Here is a 25242-nt window from a genome sequence, read left to right as displayed (position 1 = left end):
TCGGTATTTCTCACTTGTTTCTTTTCAACATTTTAAATATAAATTTTAACTCGGAATAAAAATAGTTCTTGTTTATAACAACAATTTTTAAATCAACATTGCACATTTTAAAGTTAAAAGAAGATGAATATATTTGCATTAAAATTGTTTATTATTATTATTTTAAAATTTATTTATTTGTTTATTTTGATTTAGAATCCAGAAATTAAATTTTGATGGAGAAATTCATATTGAATCATAAATGATTTCAAATCAGTCAAATGTTTAATTAGAAACGATTTAAACTGAACTTCGAAGCTTTTGTGAATTAAATTTTAGCAATGCGACGCTAAGATTTGATGAATAAAAGTAGTATTGTCAAAGTGAAGAGCGTTTTTATCGTAGAAGTGGTTGACCAATATTCAGAAACGATTAAGATTTCTTTTTAACTTCCCTGATTATTTTTACAAACTTCTGTTAGAAAACTGATCACGATTTTACAATCCCGGTATAATCTTTCATCGAACCTGTATCTTGAAACGGTCAAACTATTATTATGTTATCAAAAAACACTTCCGTAAACCCAGTCTTTTAAACCAGCTTATCTTTTTGTTATCCAAGTTTCGTGTTTATCCACGATTTTGCATGGCGTCGGCTTGTCCGTTCTACCTAATTATATTTCCGACAAACAAATATTTAAAATAGAAAAGATGTCTGTTTACGAAAGCAGATATAGATTCATCCCGGTCGTGTCCAGTTACATTCTGCTAATCCCGAAACAAGCCCTGTCGCTATATTGTGCAATAGCCAAGTTCACTGGCCTGTCATCAAAACTGAAAGAAAATTACGATTAGGAAGTTTCTTGCCGCTTTGAAGTATGCAGCCAACTAATTATCACTAATAAAAATTTCTCTGGAAGCCAATAGCTATGATCTATGAGCATCTCAACGCCTACAGAAGACAATCAATTGGACATTAAACGGTGCCAACTGTTTAAGCGTCGTGCTGATTATTTTAAATAATGGTCAGAAATTAAATGATGAGCAATTAGATAATCAGCAGATAATGATCTGAGTTTGTTTCCCGAAGAGGACAAATTCCAAATGAGACAATGGTTTCCTATGTAAATATTTATGTGCACGAGCCAAGACCTCTGTTTGACCCCTTGTTGGCATCATTCTTAATTATCTCGACTCATTGATGTAACATGACCATAACTTGGGTCTCTGGTAAACTTCATTCTGTACGGTTGGGGGAAGTTCACTGATGACAACTGCACGATCTTTGCCCTCAATTTTCGTGGAAATTTTAATTAGTTTGATCGATACCGTACGTTTATGTGATTCTTCGTGTGGAAAGATAAAATTATTTTCAGAGAATTAGAAGTTTAGGAAACCTTTTAAAAATTTTTAAGCGTTAAAATACCTGGAAAGATATGTAAAAAACGGAAGTTTAAAAACAAATACCGAATAAAATAAATGATTATCTTTCAGTGTTTATCGTTTAAAGGACGGCAGGGAAATAGTCTTTTTGTAATTTATTTTAGAATGTAAAGGACAGTTAGCACGATTAACATATCTTTATGCAAGAAATATTTTAATTCCGTGAATTATTTTTAGTCACTTGTTTAGAAGTCGACGCCATCTCTTAGCAAACATGTATAAAACAGATTTTAACAGTTTAGAGTCTTACTTCGGAATTCTCGACGTGTTCTGTTTAATTTTTATCTTGGTACTCAAAAAGTTGAAAGATATTTTTGGAAAAGAACGGAAATTTTAAACATTTTATTTATTTATTTATTCGACGAAATATACTGGAGTAAATTTTGGAAGAAAATGACCAGATTGTGTCAATTCTGTCTCCTGATACGTATCTGAAGTCGCCTTACACGTTCTCTTTAATGCATCATATCATTGATTATGCACTGATAAGGAGAGGAGCGTCACGAATCTCGTAATAAAGATTTCCCGGTTAGTGAAGAGAGGTTAAGGCCCCTACCCGAGATAAATATTGTTGACCACACGGAATTGTGGTAGGAGAACCACACATTCCCACGCTGTCAACAACACCTGTGATTTGTTATTGAAATTACAGCTGTAAGTTGCGTAATGCCCTTGATTGTGTCCGGTGATGATGTCATGTATTCAGCTGATCGGAAAAAGTCGTGGCATTCCAGGAACAATGGAAATGCTTGACTTTCCCTTATAGGGTAATTGATCCAACTACAGATGAACGAACTAATTGATTTCAATAATCATAATATGTGACTAGTGTATACACCATTTTACAGTCCGTATGACTATCTTGTTTGAAACAAATATTTTTTAATAAGTGGTAATAAAACACTACATCTTCCTCGATGAAAACCATAAAATTGAATTTACTATTACTGACAACTTAATGACTCTTATTCAGGCAGCGGTCAAAGTTAAGACCTTGGACTTTAACTGTCTATACCGTTTCTTTCCATAATTTGGGTTAATGGGCAAGTAAAACATGTAATAGTTATTTAAATTTGTATTCTAAATATTACAAACAGCATGCGGAAGACAACATCACGATTTTCTAGTTTAGTTTAGACGAAGATAATTCGCTTTAAATGAAATTGTCTCAATGAAATGATGACTACAGTACTTTTTCTATTAACAATAAATCTTACAATGAAGATAGTAATTTTTCGATCATTTATGTCTCGTCTGTCTCCCTCCTAAATGCCACTACTGCCATTGTAAAGGTTGTAACACGCTAAAATATGTTTCTTGTCGATCGTTTTCGACCGTAAAATGGGTACCTCATGGGTTATATCAGTTTACATTCCTGAATGCCACCCTGACATCCTAAGCTGGTAACACCCATTAAGGCGCGGAAATAATTTCGAGCACAAAAAACTAACTAAACGCCTTCCTTTTTACTTAAAAAAATCATTTAAAAAATAGATTAAAACCTGTTTTTTGCATTCTTACTTTTGTAATTTTAGTGATAATGCGTAGGTTGATCTTAAATTCTTTTATCACGCCGAAGAACATGATTTAAACTCTAAAGAATGTTAAGATACGTTCATTTAGGTTAGATAAGTCAGAAATGTCCATTTCGTGAAAAGAAAACTAAAATACTTGTTGTTTAGTGTAAAATCTAGATTTTTGTAAACCGGTAAAAGAGATTTAAGATGTTTTCTGTAAAAAAATACTCGGATTGTATTCTAAAAAGTCGTCTCGTTCCACCATTTGTAAAAAATAGTTTGTTCTTAACTAATTAGAATTTTAAGTAAGACATAATCATCTTATTTTCTTTGTTATTATTTTGGTGAACATGATTATATTCGCGATAAGCTATAATTAAAATTATATAAACAATCAGAAAATTTAATTCAGCTGATTAAAAAACAAAACGTTTATAACAAAAAGTGTTCAAAAGTTAAGCGCAGTTGGCTAACTTAATTAAAAGTCAACATAAAAAGACTACTATCAAGAATAATTTATTAGCTTACGTGGGCTTATTAGTTCTATAGCGCATATTTTTTGTATCACGTATCCATTAACAGCGTTTCTGATGTACAAGAGTAATTAATCTAAGAATGATACTCTCTTAGGGTCATTAGTAATTTTTTAGTGGAGTATTTCAATTAATAAACAAAACTTCTATTCGTATAGAAATACATTGTGTCTATCATTCACAATCCAGTTAGAGTTACTGACATTGCGTCGGCGATAAAAGAGTTCTGTGAGAGTGTCCTGTGCATACTTTTTATGTCAATGAAACAGGTTCGTTTTCTTTTTTTGATAGCGCCTACACAAACAGAAGTTACCAGAAGTGGGCGATGCTAAATGAATTTTCTTATTTGTGCATTTTCTACTATATGCTTCCGTAATACATAATATGTAGGTCTCTCTTTAATGATATCAATTTTCTTGATGCTCTTTTCTACTAGTATTTTTCGAGAAACGTCTGGTGTCAAGGTGTTCTGCCTCGATATCTTATTTCTTTCGTATGACTATAGGATATAAAAACGGTTTACAAACGGCCAAATTAATGGAATGAGTGTAAATCTTAGATTAACGTAACTTAATCCTGTAATTCGCGCTCGACGAACAGGAACTATATCGGATAAATCGAACAGATGGTTTCGTGACGTCACTTAAGCATCCGATTTTGGTCGCATTATGTCATTCACCACGCCCATGCTTCGGGCCTATACATGCTGCTTAGCATAATTTGCAGACGAACAGCTAAGATAATATTTCTTTCTTAATTTTAATAGCACAAACTTATGAATTCAATTGAAGCACAAAAGAATGTCACGAAAAATTCTTTGTTTTTTTTTTAATTTTATTTCGAAAAGTAAAAATTTTACAGCTACTCTCTATTTGAAACTTAATTTATGGAAATTAAAACTGCAACCGCTGATGTAACTAATGATTAATTCAAAGACTAAAATTTAACTTATCTTGCGAGGGCGATATCTTAAAAAGTCGAAACATCCATCAAAGTTCTACTTGATAATTTTGTACATCAACTCAAAGATTATAAAAAAATTCCTTAAAGGGCTACATGTTCGAGCGTGTATCTCCTGATACAAATTAAATAGGCCCGATATTTACTTAAAACGGAACTGGTTATATTGATTAGATCTTTTGTACTAATATTCTTGAGAGTATAGATCTGACAGCAAACGTTGATTAAAAATTGCTTCCATTACCAATGTCCCACACCATAGCTGTTGTAATTTGACAACTGTGTGAATTGAATGGCCTTGTGAGGCGTAGTTTTGTGGGGGCGGATGAGCCCTACTAACATACAGCTCTCCTTGTGTGAAGTTGGCCTCACAGTCTGATGGTTTGGTTTAACGACATTGGTTTATGGGTTTGGTACCAACCAACACCACAAGCGTTCCTTTGTAATTGAAATGATCCATCCTCCATTTCGCGTACCGAAGAATGCCGCCGGTTTTTTTTTTTTTCTTCTTTTTTTAAATTTCTTTAAAATCCTCCATTTTAGATTAAAGCTTCAATTATACTACAGACTTTACAAGTCTGAAAAATTTCACAAAATGTTTTAAAGGGTAGATAAGTTTTTAAAGAAGTTTATCCGAAATTCTTTCATCGTTAACAGCGAACGGTGGTGACTCGATAAAATAATGATATAGTCTAGAATTAAGTGTGATGTCCAAGGAGCAAGGATAAGGTGAAGATAAATAAACTTTAAACCCGTCGACGGAAATAGAAATCCTGGCAAATACTCAGATGTTCATTTGTTGACATTATTAGAATTATATTCCAAACTATCCCTTCCACGTTTTTAGAAAGTTATTTAAAATATTTGTCTAAATTTAAATATCGATCAAATTTTGTTAAAATAACAATTATAAAGTTATAAATAGAATTCTTTGCGTTTCTTGAAACAACTTTTATTTAATTATAGCTTCATCATTTAAATTTAATGTGAAAATTGCATGAAAGTACTGGAAAATATGCTGCCATCTTTTGTGAAAATTAGTCACTAATTACATTTTTTATTTTGATTTATGCCTCAAATATTGTATTTAAACGTTTTAATGTGTTAAATTGTAATTTCACTTTTAATAAAGATTTAGTTTTAATAATCTGACTGTAATTTTATTTATTAATGCTTTCGATATCCGTATTTAACAACTATTTCTCACTAAAAATGTTAAAGGGTAATTATCCCATTTATTAAAGGAACTTATCTATTACTATTACAAGTTATTGCGAAAGATGGTGTTATTCGCTAAATAAAATATAAGTTATGGCCCCTTATATGTCAAACTCAGCGAATTACATACTTTCATCTCCTTTGATTTATTTCACTTTATTTTATTTATTTTTTTTTTAAATTTTAATATCTAAACTTGAAACTAAGGCTATATCCATTACACATCGTAGCATCTACAGCTATTATAATTAGCGAATATCGTGACTTTAAAACACCATTATCCTTCGTATATATCCCAGGCTATCATTAATCTTTAATTTTACAAATTATTTCAAGACTTATTGAAGATAATGATAATTCGTTATATATAAATTATCTGTACAATTATCGCGTGAAGAAAGATATTTTTATATCTTAAATATCAATCTAATAATCATTAAGAGTTATGCAATTTTCATCATAAGTTAAAAACATTCTTTTGAAATTATGTTCGGAATATATATAAGTATTTATAAGATATAAATACTAAAACATATGCTGAATGCCTTTAGATTTTCTTAAACATCTGTTTTCATGTTGCTACTTCATCCTCTCTTCTTTCCTAGTAATGCTCTGTGTAAACATTGATGAGATCATCTCCCTCATATGAGGTCAGTTGGGTCAGGTGGATCATAGAAAAAATTTAAATCCTGTTGATGTAATTAGATTCTTTTGAACTCATGCCGACCTTTGACATAGTGCCGTTAAGAAATGCACGTGACGAAATTCTGTCTGAAAAGGTCTTTAGTGTTCTAAGGAAGAATATTTTCGATGCTTACATTTTAAATATTATTTTTGAAACTGATTGCGTATATCTTAACACTTTTTTCCTTACGTTTTATTGCCTTCTTATCTCAATAATAAATATGTTAAAAGAATATAAAGATGTCCACTCCTATTTCTTATCGGAAATGCTGAAAATCTCCTCGTATATAACTTCCCCCTCTCTACGGAGAGAATTTTTGTTAAGGTTTTGGTTATGAATAACAGCATATCTATGTATAATATATAATAAAGTATTATAAACAGTTCTTGATTTATTTCTTGTTAGAAAACCAAATTGATAATGTGTAAAAATGCATTTTGCTTCTTTGCTGTTCGGATGAACAGCAGGACATAGAATGACTAACAGCATCGACTTTTCTCCGCATCTGGTGTTTATCATTGTCATCAGAAATTTTCTTATCAGTTTCTGTACGAAACTCAGCGTGAAAAATTCCTTAAACAATGTTTATTCTAGTAATTGGTGCTAAAATTTTATATTTTTATTTAAAATCCAGACATACTTTAATATGCATGGAAGCACCTAAAATAATAATTGCCAGCTGAAAATATTCTACAATTACTTCAAAAATAAATAGTTTACTTTATATTTATTATATATAATGAACAGTTACTAATGAAAGCTATTTTTTCGTATTTAAAGTAAATTGAAATAGTGGACTATCGGGGAGATTGGAACATAAATAAAAATTATCTACCCTCACAATGTTTAGAAAATGATAGCATTGTTGAAGATTCCATTGCAGTAATATTACTAATATTTGATATATTGATATTAAATTTTGATACGAAATTCACTTCTTAGTAAGGTTTATCATCTTTGGAGGAAGAACATTAAAATATAGATTAATTATGAATGAAACTGTATGCAAAAAAATTTAAGTCGTATACGATTATATTTTCAATTAACACATATTTGTTTACTTCAGTTAAATTTAGAAATAAGTATTTTTAAAAATGTAATTAATTTGAATTATTATAAATAAATACAAAGTATATACGTATTTATTTGGATTCCATGTTCGTATTCTTTTAACGAACTACATAATGTTCAACTAATAAGAAAAACCATACAATAGAAGATTCTGATACACGAAAATTATTTTCGTTTCTTTTTTATATGTAGACACGATGTAAAACGTTTAGATAATACATTAAAAGCGTGTGTAGAAATGCATTTCGGCCATCCTTGATTATAATTCCTTTTCAGTCCTGATTCAATTTATTAGTTTATTACTTCTAATGTACACAGATTAAAAGAATTCTCTCTCTTTTTCTTTTTTTAAATAAAATATTGCTTTTATACTAAATTCTCTCTTATTTCTTTCCATAACTCCTGATGATAATGAATTATCGCCATCCTCATTTCACCAGATCCGAGTAATGCGTATTTTACCTATCTCATACTTATAATTTTACCTCCTTTGTCCGTAAAAATAGTTTAATTTTAATTTTAAAAATATTGATAATCTTACTTTCGAAACGTTCTTAAATTTTTATAGGAGAACTGATTCAATATTTTCTTTAAAGTTCAGCATAAATTCTGTAGAATGCTTTCTTTCTAGTCGCTAACTTTTCTCAAAATCTTTACATATGTTTAGTCTATGTTTCCATATAATAATAATATAACACAAAATATGTAGTTTGAGAGACTGTGTACCGATTCGCTTATCAGATAACAGTTTTGTCAACAATATCTGATTATTCTTTAGTAATAAATCCTATTTTTGGTAAAATTGTATTAAAAATAACTTTTATTTTCTCGAATTTTACACGCAAGTATCATGTTACGGATAATATTTTAAAAGTCTCAAGATTCTAAGAGAATTTTTATTTAGCACTCATAGTTATATAATGCACTTAAATTCACAATAAATTATAGAAAATTAATAAAGTTTTGTAAACGTAAACAGTAGAACATATTCGAGGGATTGTAACAATGTAATTATTAAAGAAGTAATAAAATTTTTATTTCGCGTTGCCTCAGAAAATTTCGATTTTGAAAACCCAACTGTCAATAGAATGATGAATAATTGGAATGCTTGTACTAGGATCAGATTTCCTGCACCTTTAAAATTGGACTTTGCATCTACGAGGTTATGCAAACATTTAATATGTAAACCTGTCATGATTTTGTCATATGTTATTTTACTGTTGTACTTTTAAATAGTAAATGCGTCCTGCCTTATCCGCTTTTTTCCTCCAAAAATCGCCGAACTTTTAATAAATTTGATAAATAATAGTTAAATTTTGTTATAAGCTGATTTGTGATTTTCGAAGCTTCAGCGCAAAGCTTCAGTTTAATAATTAATTCAAAGTTAAGTCAAGTATAAAGATAAATAACGGTTGTTATAATTCATTTCTATTAAATTTTCGTGTATCACTTTTAAAAATAAAAATACCTTGCACTTTTATTTTATAACAAATTAAATCAGTTATTAGTTCCAAATAATTTATGGTAAGTTATCCATAACAAAACATTGTAACAATTAATTTGTTAAAATTATGCCAAAAAATAACACTTGTGGTATAAAGTCTCAATTTGAGAAATGACCTCCAAATAGTTTTTAAAATTGACTACTAATTTTTTGAAGACTTGCCTAATAATTTAGCCTTGAAAAAGTTATTAAGCTATACTTGATAAAATTTGTTAATACGTTAATAATAATAAACTAATCCACATTTTGTGATGACATGCCCACAGTCAGTTATAATTCACCATAATATTGAAAAACTTATTCAAATATTTGATTTATTTGCAATAATTTTAAAACGAAATTTATATAATAAAATGCATTAAAGAAATTTGTTAGAATGTTTTATGAAAATCATCTTTTAGTGTTCATTCAACAATTATATTATGTCTTTACTTTATTAGAAGAAAATTATTAAAAAGTAGGGTAATTAAGTAATATCCATGAAAACTAGAAGTGTATATAAACCGTATGCATGGTTTTTACAGTGTTTTTATGCTGTGTAATATTTAATAAATAAACTAAGCTTATAGCATATGCATGATTAAATAAAAATTAACTTGCAATTGAATAAATTGTTCACTTTTAAAGATATTTTAATTTTTCACAACATAAACACTATAAACACAATATTATTATTAAATAAATCATTACTCTGGAACCACAAAATGTTTCTTTAATTTACATATGTAACACTTTAATTTTAAAAATTCCTGTTCCTGTTATGATAATATATGATTAATATATATATAATAATTCTTAAATTTCATGCAATTTTGTGTTTTGGTGGCCAGTATATTTTCAGAAATATATCTTACAATCTTAAAGTAAGCAAATAAAAAACTCCTAAGAAATACAGATGCAGTTTAAATAGATAATTGTTTATCTGTTTAACTTAGAGATTTATTACTTGATAGCAACAGTATTGACCTTATTTCAGAAAATAACCTACAATAAAGATTTCATTATTGGAAATTTTAAGTTTTCAAAACGTCACCCTCATCTAAGAAGAGGAAAGGAAAAAAAGAGGAATGAATGGCTGTATTGATGTTGTAACTTCTGCATTACAAGAATTTTTTATTGGGATTTTAATTACAGGTTTCATTGGTTGCTACTGGACACATTAATTTTGTGCCAAAACCAGTTCAGTTGACTCTGCAGTTTTAGCAACTACAGATCTTGCAAATTTTATATTTACCAAACGAATATCTTGCATTAGTTCATAGTTATTGTATATAATAAACCTTGTATTAATTAAAAGATATTTAAATTTACAAGTTTTTAATACTATGTTTGGAAATTCTAAATTTAATTATACAGGGCTCTAGTGGTTTTTTTTAAATTGATTTTACTTCAAATTTGTTTTTATATGTGATGGTTTATGAAAAAACTGATTCATTAATTAATAGAGAATAACACATTAACAATATTTTTTTCAATTTCAAAAGCAAAAGAATCCAATTTATTTAAAATTTCAACTAAAATAATAATAATTATATGAAATATTTCCACTTGTGTAATACTTTTAGTGTTAAATACAGTAAATTTTAGTGGAAATGTTGATTATATAGAAATAAATATAAACATATCCTAATTTATATTAGTATCTTTAGAATAAAATGTACTAATATATCTGTGGAATATGTTGTATATATTCCTAAATAGAGAAAACATAAAAAGATCGTTTTGAGATATAATTGAAATGCTCTTCCATGTCGCCTTTGACCTCATAAACAGTTTGTGTACATTAACTGTACGATACAGAACTCATTAGGAGATTAAGAATAAGTGTAATGTTCTTTTTCATTGATGAATTATATTAAAAAGTCAATGCCCGACAATTTATAAATATAAATAGATTATTTTTAATTAATGTTTTTGACATAATACAGAGCAAAGAATCCAAAGAAAGAAAAAAAAAAAAATTAAAGACAATGAAATATAGCTCTATCGTAACTTTGATTCCTATTTAGGGCAAAAAATCTATAAAAGTATATAAAATGTCGCCGTTTGTCCGTCCTAGAAAAGTGAAATGTTGACTAATAAAAATAATTATAAAAAAAACTTTTATCGAGAACAAGTTATATATCAACCTCGGTGTTCTTTTGCTACCTTTGGAGATGAATTATAAAATCCGTAGGAATAAAATTTTAAATTTACATTTAACACATTTAAAAGTTGTTTTACCTGTTTTAGTGGATTTTAAACGGCTTTAAAAATAAGTTCCAAACAACTTATAACTTTAAGCCATATAAAGAGAGACCCGAGCAATTAGTTAAACTCGACATTCTTCTATTAAGCTAGCCTGTTTTGCTAACCCCGTTATATCAATTATTTAATTTACACATAATTCTTCCTTATATTTAAATAAATTACGCTATTCTCTTTTATTTGCAGTTCCTGTTTGCATATAATCAGTTTCTAATTAATCCTGTTTCCTCATTCCTCTTCAATTTTTTTTTCTTCTTTTTTTTAATTTGTCATTTACTGCTTGTTAAATGATATCAAATGTTCAAAAGACATAGGAGGTACCTCCTTACATGAACTAGTCTTAGGCTAACTGCTATTGACATTTAAGAATTATTAAACTGGTTTCAGCATATAATTTACAATCATTTTTCTTTGCTTATTAAAAAAGTGATGATAATTCCGGCATTTTAAAATAAGTTTCATTCAATCGTAAAAAGTTGATTTAGAAAAACGCGTGAATTTGAATAATTATTATAGATCATTTAATATTTATATTAATTTACTGACAGACCAGTCTATAGTTCAAAGTAGATAAGTTCATAATAATATGAAATATTTCTACTTATGCTATACTATTCCTTTTCAAATCAGGCAATTATATAAGCCCTATTAGTGGTCTATAAACAATACTTATGCTTACCACATAACGAGTTTTTTACTGTAATTAAATTTCGACGAGTAATTTGCATCTACAGTTTACATTATCAATTGGGAAAAAAACTGGTTATAGCTGATTAATTATCAATTTATTTTTTTATAATTTAAAATAAATGCTGATATTTAAAAAATTTGTAGGAAATAGATATTTTTACTAATGATGCAATATTTACATGATATAAATATTATTTAAAACGTTGTACATGTAACTGGAAGACAGCATATCTTGTCCATATTCTTTGGATATTTTTTGTTTATAAACAAATCTATCATTTTGACAGCTATCACATTTGTATTCGTAAAATATTTCATAGAGGTTTGTAATATTGACTCTATTTAACAGTGATGAATTACAAGTCTTGTTCTGTGTCATTTTCGCTTTTAATCAAATTAATATTCCTACGTAATTACTTATAATTTCAATTTGTAATAAAAACAATTTTACATGAAATTTTTGTTCTGGTAAATTATAAATTAAATAAAAATAATAGTTTTTCATTTTTAAAAGAAAACGATTAATTGATTAGTATTATTTTTCCTAAATTGCTCTTAGGTCATACACGTTTATACTGTATTTTTATTATGTATTGTGAATAAAGGTCTCAAATGTATAGTTTAATTAATCTTTTTTAGAAATACTGTTAAAGAACAAAATAAACGTAAGGAGTAAAACTCACGAATTAAAAAATACCATTTGTAATCTAATTTATATAAATTTATATTAGTTACTTTTTGACAATAAAAAACACTCTCGTGTTAAAATAGTGTAAAATAATTAATGTAACAAGAATATTTCCCCTGTAACAGGTATTTAACATTATTACAATAAACAGTTTGGTTGATCGATCGATCAATAAAATTGTTTATTAGTAATAAGGTTAGTAATGGAAATTGAGATGACAATTTATTTGCTGTTCAGTTTTTTATTCATAAATATGAAAAATACTTTCTGATAACTATTAATGTCAAAAATATCAACATTAACAAAATAATAAAGGATAAAATAAGTTATACAGTATAATTAAATATATATTTATACTCCTTTACGAAGAGTGCAAGTATGTTACTTAAAAACTCTCAACATTAACGGAATGATAATTTAACTTTTTACTTATTCTAATATATGTAGGATTATATTTGTTATTAGAAAAAGTATATTTAGTGATTATTGTTTTTTTCATTTCCGAATTCATAAACAGTTTCCTTAGTAAAATATTAAACATCTCAACAGATTTTTGCTGAATAATTTCCGAAGAAAAAGTTTAACTCTTACTGATACATGTAGAAATAATCGGGACATGCTGATTACTAACACGTTCTCAACTTACAATATTGTGCTGTGTTTGCAATTACTGTACTTGTATAGATTTATATTAAATTCTCTTCCTTTTAAACCTAACTAGCATCTTTGCTCTTACTTTTTTTTATTGAAATATATATATATATATTGTGAAAATTTACTTTTTATTTCTATGAAATAATAAAATATTTATGACATTCTTTCGAATACAAAAATATTAAAGAAATAATTACAATTTATTCATTAAAAAACTAGGTTTTTATTTAATGGTATCCTGATTTGATCTGTCAATAAGTAACTCCATCTATTTGAATTAACATTCATTGAATATTAAATCCTGTTTATGGCACAATGTAATTTGATAATATAATTAAAAATATTATGAATAAATATTGTGAAACCTATTGTTCAATTTTTATTTTTATTTTTTATGCGTGTAAATAAGTTTATATCGTAATAAAAAATTATCTCTCATCTGCTCTTAATTTGACCAATTTGCGGTCCTTTTGGTAAAATAAATGAGCTGATGCATGACATATTTTAAGAATTATTAAACAGGTCACATGAGGTTTTAATATGAAATTATATAACGAATACTCGCGCTAAGATAATGTGTTTAGAACGAATTATTTGTATAGTTGATCGCCATTCAATTTTACAAATAAGTATCAAGAAATTCAAGGATTCACTTTTCTAAATATAGTATGGTTGCACATAAACGATATGTACTTTATTGCTTATAAAAATCTAATAACTGTCTTGACAATAATCAAATCTTTTGTAAAAATGCTCTGATTATGATTTAATAATCAGGAAACAAGTTGAAATTTAATGCACATTAATCACATCTGGCATATGATAGTTGTTTGTGCAATGAACGAGTTTAGTTCACTTCCTGTTTAGTTTTTGCCAAAGTTTTACTTTCTGTTAGAACGAATATTTGCATATTAGTTTATGTTTATCTTCATCATATGATAACATTTTTTCTTTTCAAATGAATTTACACTCTCATATTTAATAAGTATTAATAATGGCTGTAACTATTACCATTTTATGTAATTAGTTACGGTATTTCGTTCTAAATAAAATAAAATATTTTGATTTTTTTGCTCTTTTCCGCTCTCTAATTTTAACTTTCTTTAAAAATACAAATTTTATCTTAATATATCTTTCATGATTCCGGTATAGATCCGTTATCATTATTAAAAGCCTTTATCTATTTCTCATATATGATTATATTTAAGTTTATAGTGAACGTTTATAAAACAGTATATTGATTATATAATCCAACTAAAGTTTATCTAGTCACCGAATGATAGACTGTATATCTTAATAGATATTTATCAATAATAAAATAAATTTTGCGTGGGTAGATGGAAACGCCTTAGCAACTGTAAGTACTTACAGAAAGGGCGCTCTAATTTAATATTTAAATTGAAATAAGGCTATTGAATGTGACTTTAAACTCGCCTAAATATATTTTAACGATAAATTAAATAAAGTACGTAAAATTCTGAAACTTAAATATAATTTTTTTTAAGAAAATGACAATTTTTGAAGTTGTAATCCGATATTTTAAAACTTTCTGCGTTGCAGCCACTGTGAAGATCTTTCTTCACACTCAGTATGAGGTTCTGTCATACTTGTAATGGGGCTTTATAGTAAAAAAATTGGGTAAAAAATAGTGTACTCAATCAACCCCATCCATAAAATTTCTATAAATTGACTCGAGCTCCGACTTGAATTTGAATACTGATCTATCAAAGCAGCAAGTTTATGCATTTCCATCTTGACATCGGCATAATTCACTACGATAATCATTTCTATTCATTTTACTGGCGTACTGAGATATGCGAAATTTATATGAAATAAAAACTATGAATGGTGTCAAAGTATATATAATTGAGAATATGAGGGAAAGATGATTATTAAAGTAAAAACCATTTTTATTTTTATTTTATTAGGTATTTTTGCCCATTTGCTTAGGTATTTATTAAATTTATAGCAGCTTCCACTCCAAGAAATATTCATAACAGAAAATGAATCATTAGTTAATCTGTGAATATTTTAATATTTAATTTATATTTATGTGCATATTGTGTGAGAGTATAGTTGAAAATTTATTTTTCACTTAACAAAATAGTTTCTATTTTCTAATTAATAAAAACTAAAGTGTTAACTGATTTTTTTATTATAGGTTAGATTTAAATTAATGTTATGTTTATGTCTTATCTAATTTTCAAATAATCTCGATATTCAATTATTTTACATATTCACTTCTGTTGGATTAAAAAAGAATCCTATCATTGAATGAGATTACAAATTTTTTGAGAAATGTCTAAAAAACTTTATATTGCATATAAAAGAGAAAGGTTAATGTTACCTTAGGTAGCAAGATGGCGGCTCGTCTCTAATTCCAGCAAGGAAACAGTGGGACGCACGTTCTAACCTAACCTAGCCTATTCTAATAATTTGGTTGCTAATAATTATGGTAATTTATTAGAATAGGTTAGGTTAGAACGTGCGTCCCACTGTTTCCTTGCTGGAATTAGAGACGAGCCGCCATCTTGGCTACCTAAGGTAACATTAACCAAGAGAAATTATCCAGAGTATATATATATATATATATATATATATATATATATATATACTGTAAACATATTTTGAAATGTGATGGTTTTTTAAATAAAAAGTTTTACATTATTTTATAATTTCATTGCCATTATCTTATTAAAAATGAAATTAATTTTAGAATAATTTGTTTTTGGAAAATGAAAAATTATGTGCATTACAAATTATGAAAATAACAACTAATATAAATTTTCTGTCGAATTAGACAGCTTTTTTCATCCTAATTCCTTCTGAAAGATTTTTTTAAAAATTAACATTTTTTTCAATTTAATGTAAAGGTACAGCAAAAGAAACAATTAGAATTTATGTCAAGACTTGTATCTTATTTAAACATTTCAATTTTTTAAACATAACTTTGATCATGTAATGACACTTGATAACTTTTTTGATTGAATTATCTCAGGTCAAAAAATTAGAAAAAAAAATTGCTTTTAAATACTATAATCTTTGGAATTACTAAATTTTAACAACAAAGATTTAATATTAAGTGAACGTAATTGTATTGTATGATGATGATATTAAATTTCTTCAAGTACACATCTTTGTTTTATTTCCCCAACTGTTATAACATAAAACGGGAAAGCATTGTAATCGAATCAAATTTTACCCTCTGGGTTTATTGCAAATCTCGACGTTTTGAGATCCCTGAACCTTCAAAACGGGGAAAAACTTACCGAGATGTGTTTGTGTTGGCATCTATTTTGTTTAATATCTGGGATAATAATGGGATAAAGATTAAAAAACGAAATTTTGCATGGTGACTTGTATAAAGGGTCATTGATTAATTTTGGAGTAAGGAACTCAAGAGGGTAAGGAGATGAAGGGGGTCATGTGTCATATTTCGAGTGGGGTCGAACTTAATAAAAAATTTTACTCGTTATTGACATTTACAATATTTTTAATAACTCGTTTCTACCCTCAAAATTGAGTTTTTTGCCTTTTTATAATATTAAAAAATAACTTTTATATTATTAATTAACATCTGGTAACAGATGGTACCACACACAAATTTAACTTTGAATTAATGCCATGGTGTTTTTAAAATTATATATAGGCCCAGGGCCGGATTTACATAAGGACATTTGGGGCCGGTGCCCAGGGCCCCCACAAAACTATGTTTAAACATAATTTTTTTTTTTTTTTTCTCTTACTGCGACAGCCTAGTGTGGCCTAATCATAAGGGCCACAGGCAAAGTAAACCAAACCCGGAAAAAAATCTATGAAACATCGGAAAATTTCGGGAAAAAATTTTACATAGGTATTTTTCAATTAAATTAAAATAATTAGTTTTACACAATAAAATATATGTATGTTTACAATAACCTTATTTTTAAATGAAATTTACAACTTCCTGGTTGAAATCTAGTTGAAGGTACAGTATTTTGTGTAAATTTTCTAAATCATGAAATTTGCCTACTCTTAAAGGGCCCCACCGAATTTGTGCTCAGGGCCCCTGGATTGGTAAATTCGGCTCTGTATAGGCCTACATTTTAATGGCGACGATTTTTATCAGAATTCTACAAAATTACTTCTTTTAAGCTTTTATTATTATTTAAATTTTATATTATAGTATAATTGAAAATTAATTGTACAGTGAAACCTCGGTATACGACCTTAATCCGTTCTTGATGTTTGGACTTACACCGAATAGGACGTATACCAAACCAACCTTTTCCATAAGAAGTAATGTAAAAATGATTAATCCGTTCTCAAGTAAAAAATCTCCTCTTGGTATGGTATATTAATGGGGTTGTAAAATAATTGAAACACTGTTTGAGCACATTAATAAAAGAATAAATTTTATTATAGATTTTTAAAGTTATTACAGTAATAATCGCAAATAATTGCTTCTGATACGCTGTCACCAGCACATTGTTTTTCAGTTATCGAAAGCAAAAGCAATTTCTCAACATGATCTAATATCTCCGATCTCTGTTTAGAAATTGATTAAACCCCTTTCGCCACGTTAGCAGATTTAATAATGTCTTTATTTTTCACGATTGTCGATATCGTCGTTCTCGGAATACGGTATGGAACAGCTAAATCTCGAACACGCATGCCACCTTCATATTTCTCAACAATCTTTTTTCAGTTCCATTGTGATTCTAGTCATTTTTTTAGTTTTCTGTTGCTTTTCATTTGCCTTTTTGCAATTCATGATTAATAAAGTTTTACTTACAAATTAAAATCAGAAGAAATTTAACAAAGTTATAGACCGTGGCACCGCGAACGTCTAGTCTGGTCTACTACACCGATAGTGCTACTTGTTCATAGACGGTGCGTATAATTGAATTAAGTCGTATACCGAGTAAAATTTGTTTTGTGCAAACAGGACGTATTCTAAAGCAGACATATACCGAGGTACCACTGTATTTCATAATGATCCACTTAACCTCCTGTTGGAGTGGAGGGAAAATCCAGCAAGATCTCTTGCCAGCTTCTTCAATGTACAAAAAGGATATTCTTAATTTTTAAAAATTAAATAGTGCAACTAGAAGCCATTTTCATATTGATAATAATATTTAATAAATCTGTATCTATATTCATAATAATGAATACAGTCTTAAAAAATATATATAGGATATATAAATCAAATCTCACAAAGGTCTATCTAATGGAAACACTATGGGATTGCTTATAACCTAAGTTTAATTTATAAAAACCAACATTTTCCAATTTCCTTAAACATGTACAGGTTTCTGCACTTTTTTTTCATTTTTAGAGATAAAAATGAACTATGTCTGCTTAAAACATAAGAAAAAGGCTCAAGCAATAAATTTAAATAGATAGGAATGAAATCTATTTCAATTAAAAATTAAAAATGAATATGCTTATTTTAAATAATTTTTATAACAACATGTTTATCAAAAATCAATTTAAAAGTTTATTTATGATCTATATTATAAGATGTAAAGAGATATCTAACTTACAGCATTCTAATCATCTTTGGGTTCTAAACTTTGTTGATAGTGAAGTAATTGTCTCATTTCATTTTATAACCATTTATTAACTTGGAACAATATTATAGAAACAACTGCATAATACCATTCTAAACTCTAGATTTTGAAATATTCTTGTGACAATAATTATTGTCTGATTTTTTAAATAGAAAATGCATAGTTTATATATTAGTTTTCAGTAACAATTAGTTTATTAGTAATACAAAATAATTAAAATCCCAAATATTTTTGAATTGAAAATTTATCTTCACAGACTTGAATTATAATGTTAAAATTTTAATTAGGAAATTTTTTGTTGTTTCTCAAAACAAACGAATTAATTATTTTTGCAATTTAAGTGAAATACAATACAATACAAACTACACAGAATAGACATAAGTCTGTCTTATTTAATGTTGAAACAATCTAATCTAAATCACAAAATTTAAAAATAATATGAAGGATAAAAGACTGAATTTTCTCTTTGAAATTTTCTGAATGTAAAATTTGAAGAGCAAGATTTACTGTTATAATGTCAAAATAAAAAAGTATTAAAGAAGTATTTTAATGAAAATATACTTTGCATTAAATTTTTCTATTAATCTACTGGACTGGACTTAATAACTAAAAAACTGATGTAAATCGAATAAATTTAAAAAGTTTAAATATTATTATTAGTAAATTAATAATAATTTATTAATATTTTTAGTTTGAATAAAAAGTGGTCAAATTTTTTTCACTTTGTTAAGGATTAGGAAAACTTTATAGTTAGGAATTCTAATTAAATTTTCATGATTTTAAATGAATGAATATGAAAGTTTAGACAATTTTATATCTAATTTTCTCCATTTCATGGAAAAATTGCATAACTATTTTTTACATTTTATATGAAATGTCTGAAAAATGTTGATTTGAAATCATTAATATTTTAAATCTCCACATTTCTATTAAAATAGATTTTATAGTTAAATTAAATTAAATGTGCTTAAAATAGTTTTATTTCTCTGTCTTACTCTTACTGTCATTTTAAAAGTATTGAAGTTTCTTGCATTTTTGAAGTTTATATTTAGTTTTGTTGTCAGAACTGAAATATTTTCTATCAATCATCTACAATATTTTAAAATATTTTTTAAAGTTTTATTGTTGAAATTTGCATATTATATTTATGCATCATATTTATATTGTTACTGATAATTTATTTTACATGGATCATTGAGAGGCATGACCTAGATTTTCCTGGGCATGGAGAAAACCGAAAGGCCCATAGTGATTCCTTTCTATGTAAAATTAATGTTATTTTTACTAAATGAAAATAAAATGTTTAAGAATGCTTTTTATTAATAAAGACCCATTCTATGTATTTCATTTGTTCAAAAGACTTAAGGGGCCTGCTCTCCCCCCACATGGCCCTGCTTACATATAAAAATAAATTTTCTTTAGTGTTAAAATTTTTTTAATATTAAAACTTTAATTATTTTAATTATTAATTTATATTGTTAATCATAATTTTATTTTTATATATAGAAATTATTATGATAAAATTTACTGTAAAATTTGGACTAAAAATTTTTATCATTTTTAGGCTTGTAAAGGTTGTGAAATTCAACATTGCATATGTCAAGGTGAAAAGGGATGGCCTGTAAGTTTTTGTCTCATTTCATATTATATTATACTCTACATTACAGAATTAAGCTTTTGTTTTTACATACAACAATTTTAATTATCATTTTACAGTAAAGAGCATTTCAAATATGATAAGGTAGAGTTAAAAATTAACCAAACTTTTAAAGTAAGCTCCTTCTATAACTACAGTATATAATTTCGCCAGCATTCACACTACTTCTCAAAGCTTCCTGAAAGCCAATTTTTGTGTGTTTTTTAAGAGATTTTTGTCATTGTGACTTCTACTTCTACTGCTGATTGAAACTTAAGCTAGCTAGGCCCGTTTTATCCAAAGAATTATTATTCCAAAGAATTCTTTCAATCCCAGCAACTTTAAACATGCAGCCTTTAGTTCTTGGATAAAACGGGCCTATACCCACTGTACAAGTATTTATGACACATATAGAGAGCTAAATTACATACGCACAATAGCTGTACAACAAGGATATCATTTACGGGAGATTAACGCTCTTATTGATAAATTTTGTAATCCAACAAATAAACATCCTACTACCACCAACCAAGACCAAAAGGTAGTTCTCAACTATATTCCTTTCCTACATTCTATCTTTAAGAAAATAGCTCGCAAGAACAATGTTAAAATGATCTATCAACGTAATCCTACGATTTACAGAATTCTACGGAACGATAAGTTGAAACTAAATCAAAACAACACATCAGGAGTATATTCAATCCCATTAACTGACTGCCGTTTTAATTCAGAGTTAGTTTATGTTGGTGCTACCATGAGGTCTTTAAAACAGAGGTTGCAGGAGCATAAATATTCAATTACTAAACACTTGGACAGTACTGTACTGGCAGCCTTTGCAAAAGAACAAGATATCAATATTTATTGGGATAAAGCTTCCATAATTAAGACTGCCACTAACAAACATTTTATTAAATACATTGAAAAACTTGAGATTTACAAGGCGCATAATACCAAAGGTTGCATCAACCATAGAGATGCTGATAGTCTTTCTAGTGCATGGAAATCTTTTTACTACAATTAATTATATTAATACTTTGTTTTATTTTACTGTTTAATTTGTACTATTTTTATGTTACTTTTATTTCATGTTGTTTTTATTTTATTTTTTAAATTTAAATGATGTTATTGCTGGCATTCTATTTTTTGTTCTAATTCTGTTTAAAGAAGCATTCTATTTTATGTTCTATTTTCAATTTAAAGAGTAACTGAAGAGGATTATTAAAAATAGTCGAAAACGTTTTTATTTTAATAAATTTTACTTGTTTGCTGGAAATACCAAGGTGTTTTGTTTTCATTCTGTTTATATTCCAGTAAGTGTTTTATTTTATTAATCTGATGATGATTGCTAAAAGTAATCAAAAATATTAGTTAGTTATTAAATGAACTTCTGGAAGGTTTGAATTTTTTTATTTTAGATTTAAGCATCCAGTTGTAATGTAGTAAAGAGTAAGGTGGTTGGAGATAGTGTTATACTTGGTACTCTTCTTGGTCAGATATTTATTGACTATGAACAACTAATGCACAGGAACATTATCATGCTGAAGGACTCAGTTTTATCTTTTTCTCAAATTGGGTCTCTTATCATATAGTTTCATGCATATGACTGACAATTGCAATATACTTTTACGTATTGGTAGTCTACATTAAATCACAGATATCAAAAAATCAAAAAACACCACTAATATTATCTTCTCTTTTGATTTATCAGCCCTAAACATTATCTATTGTGGTGAACTGAATGATTTCCATGTTGAGGATTGATATTTTATCTGAGGGTCATAGAGTAAACATCATATTTCATTGCCAATGATCACTACTCATTAAATGGGAATCCTGATCTATCAACACTCTACTCACTAAGACGTGAGCTTCATATTTTTTATCTGTTAAATCTGTTGGAACACAATGCTAGCATATATAAGGTATGTTTAAATTGTTGATGAGTACTGAGTACACAGATCAATAAGAAAATCCCAAATTGTTTGCTAGATCATTGATACCAAACATTTTGTTTAATCTCTTTCCTTACTCTTTTTATCATTCTTTACAATAGCAGGTCTCTCAGGATGAGGGTTATCTTCAATTAGTTTCTGAATTTTTAAACCACTTATTCTACTTTATAAACCTGTATTTGTATAAATTACAGTACTTGACAAAGAAATCATATGATTTCTATGCTGTTTATTTCATAGAGCATACTGAAAGTTTTTGTAAATGTTTTAAGTATGAAAATTTTAAGTATGTTATAAATGTTTTAAGTATAAAAATTTTGTATGAAACTTCATACAAAATTTGATGCTTATTTGCTACTCCAGATGCATCACTTCTTATCAAATAACTTTCTCTGATACTTCCTTATTTTCTATATAAATTCATATACCTGTAGTTTCCTGTATCAAATTCATTTTTGCTGTGCTGCTTTTAATGGAGATAGGGATATAAGTGATAGTTACACAATCTTGACTTACAAGAAACTGATACCATCTCTCAGTCTCATATAATGTAAAACATCCAAAAGTTTGGATTTTATTTTTGACTTTACCTCATATTAGAAATATCATTCACTCTATTTTAACATTCTGTTTAAATTATAAATAATGAATAACAAATTATCATAGGGAGTACCTGGATTACCAGGCTTCAAAGGCCATCCTGGACCACCTGGAGAAGCTGGTCTCATTGGACCTCCTGGAAGAATAGGATTAAAAGGATCTATTGGGGATTTTGGAGCACCTGGACCAAAAGGAATCAGAGTATGTTTTTGGTTTTTATAAATATAGATTTCACATATTTAATATAATGATAAATTAATATTTATTTTAAAATTTTAGGTTGAAGATACATTTAAAGATTTAGAAAATAAAATTTTAATTTTTAAATATTGTATTAAATTGAAAAAGAAAAAAACTTTTTTCTATGTATTTTATAATAATAAAATAATCTAAATCTTCAGGTCAGTCAAAATAACAGTAAATATCTGCTTTATTCATAATAACAATTATGATTTTGGAAACAGTTTTTAAAGTACATTTGAAAATTTATAAAACCAAACTATTAAAAACTCATAAAGTAGATAGAAAAATTACATTAATTATATAATTGTTGATTTTAATAATAATAGAATAGAAACTGCTAAATTATAGTTTGTGTCAATTGTGTCTATAACGCAATTTTTAATCAATAACTCAAAATTCATTAGACTTTTTATTTTATACTAATGCCACATAACATGTCTGCAAGCTAATTTATACCTGAATGATATAGCAGGTTAAGATATTAAGTTTTTACCTTATATATATATATAATGTGATACAATAAATATTGCTGAATATTTTTTTGAAAGTATTATTTGTTATTTTAAAGCTGTAGATTTAGAATATGATGACAAAAGTATGTCAAATTTACAATAACTGTGTATGCAGTTCAACAGTTTCACACTTTATAACTTTACTCCAGCACATTAATTTTTATTAATGCTAATGTTTTTAACCTTTTGAATGCATTTGATTTCACAAGTACTATATTTAATTTCATATTTTACAAAAATATATCTTTTTTAGGAAATAAAGGAAAAAATACTTTTTTCTTCTTTATCCAAATATATTAAAAAAAAAATAATAATAATAATAATAATAATAATGATGATTATGATGTTAAGATTTCTTATAAAACCAAAAAAACTGCTAAAATGAGGATATCATATGAAGTTTATTTTAAAAACCATTTTCAATCAAAGTTTGATCATCTTCAGTTCATCAATACAGTATTAGTGAAATCAAATGTTTACAATATTCTCAGAATGAATTTACATAGAGTTCAAGTTTTAAAAATACATACAATTTTGCAATTTAACAATGTCAAAAAATATAAAAATTTTAAATTATAAATTTTATAAAACTCTTTGGTAGAATAATGTACAAAAATTACAAAGTTATAAAACTATTTTTAAACTGTTTTAAATTAAACTAATTGTTACATAAATTTTACAAAGTTGCCAAATCGAAATCTTAAATAAGCTTGCAAGCTTTAAGATTTGTATAATAAAATTGTTAATGATAAAATTATTCTGTATTATCCATTTAGTTCAAAAATAATCAATTTTATTAAAAATAAAAAAAAAAATTATAATCAGTAAGAAAAGTTTGTTTCTGATTAAAAATATGTTCCTAGTGAGATTTTCTACAGAAATATTGCAATTGAAAGGAAATTGCTTTGATTTTCCATGACATTATTCTTTTACTAAAACAGAGAAATAACTTCACAACAAATGAGACTGGAAAGTAACAGTAATAAAAACCACATTCAACTAGTACATAAAGTACCTGAATACATAAAAACCTGGAGGCCATTTAAATTTTTAAATTTGAGAACAAGGGCCATTGTATCAACTTTAAAGAGGATCAATGCCTGTCATATGCTTGGAAAACACTATATGTACAGAACAGAACAATGACGACGCAAGCACATAATGTGATTGCATCATCCTGATAATATACTGGATACATCAGATTTTTAAATATTTTTTTAATGCTTATTTTTTGCTTTTTCTTGTTACATTGCTATTGTGCAATTTTTGTATCTAAGTATTCGAAAAGTTTCGGTTTTTCAAAATACATTAACATTCCAAAATGCTTTTTCCTTTACATAGACCTGAGGAAGATCTCAACTAGATCAAAAACATTTGTCTTTAAACATTTTATCATTATTAAACAGTACTGGAAAAAAAAACTCTAGGTGAATGTGACTTATTACTCTTACTAAAACTTGGTAAGCTACATAAGTCAAGTTAATAAAATAGTTTATAAACATCACACTTAATAGTAAAATTTACATTGCACCATATAAATATATTGATAATAATTGGAC

At 27.1% G+C, this 25242-nt stretch overlaps 1 protein-coding gene across 1 annotated transcript in view; it reads left to right on the top strand.

Moving 5' to 3' along the window:
- The window catches only part of LOC136989031 (collagen alpha-2(IV) chain-like), a 126350-nt gene that overhangs the window by 1018 nt on the left and 100090 nt on the right, over window positions 1-25242 (top strand). The window contains exons 2-3 of the mRNA XM_067287074.1: window positions 20305-20361; window positions 22995-23129. Of these exons, the coding sequence (XP_067143175.1) occupies window positions 20305-20361; window positions 22995-23129 (192 nt within the window). The remainder of the gene's footprint in view (window positions 1-20304; window positions 20362-22994; window positions 23130-25242) is intronic.

Source organism: Centruroides vittatus, unplaced genomic scaffold (assembly GCF_030686945.1).
Source record: "Centruroides vittatus isolate TY-2023 unplaced genomic scaffold, ASM3068694v2 scaffold_435, whole genome shotgun sequence".
NCBI lineage: Eukaryota > Metazoa > Arthropoda > Arachnida > Scorpiones > Buthidae > Centruroides > Centruroides vittatus.
The sequence above is the reverse complement of the archived record's forward strand: the minus strand, read 5'-3'. Positions and strand labels throughout refer to the sequence as shown.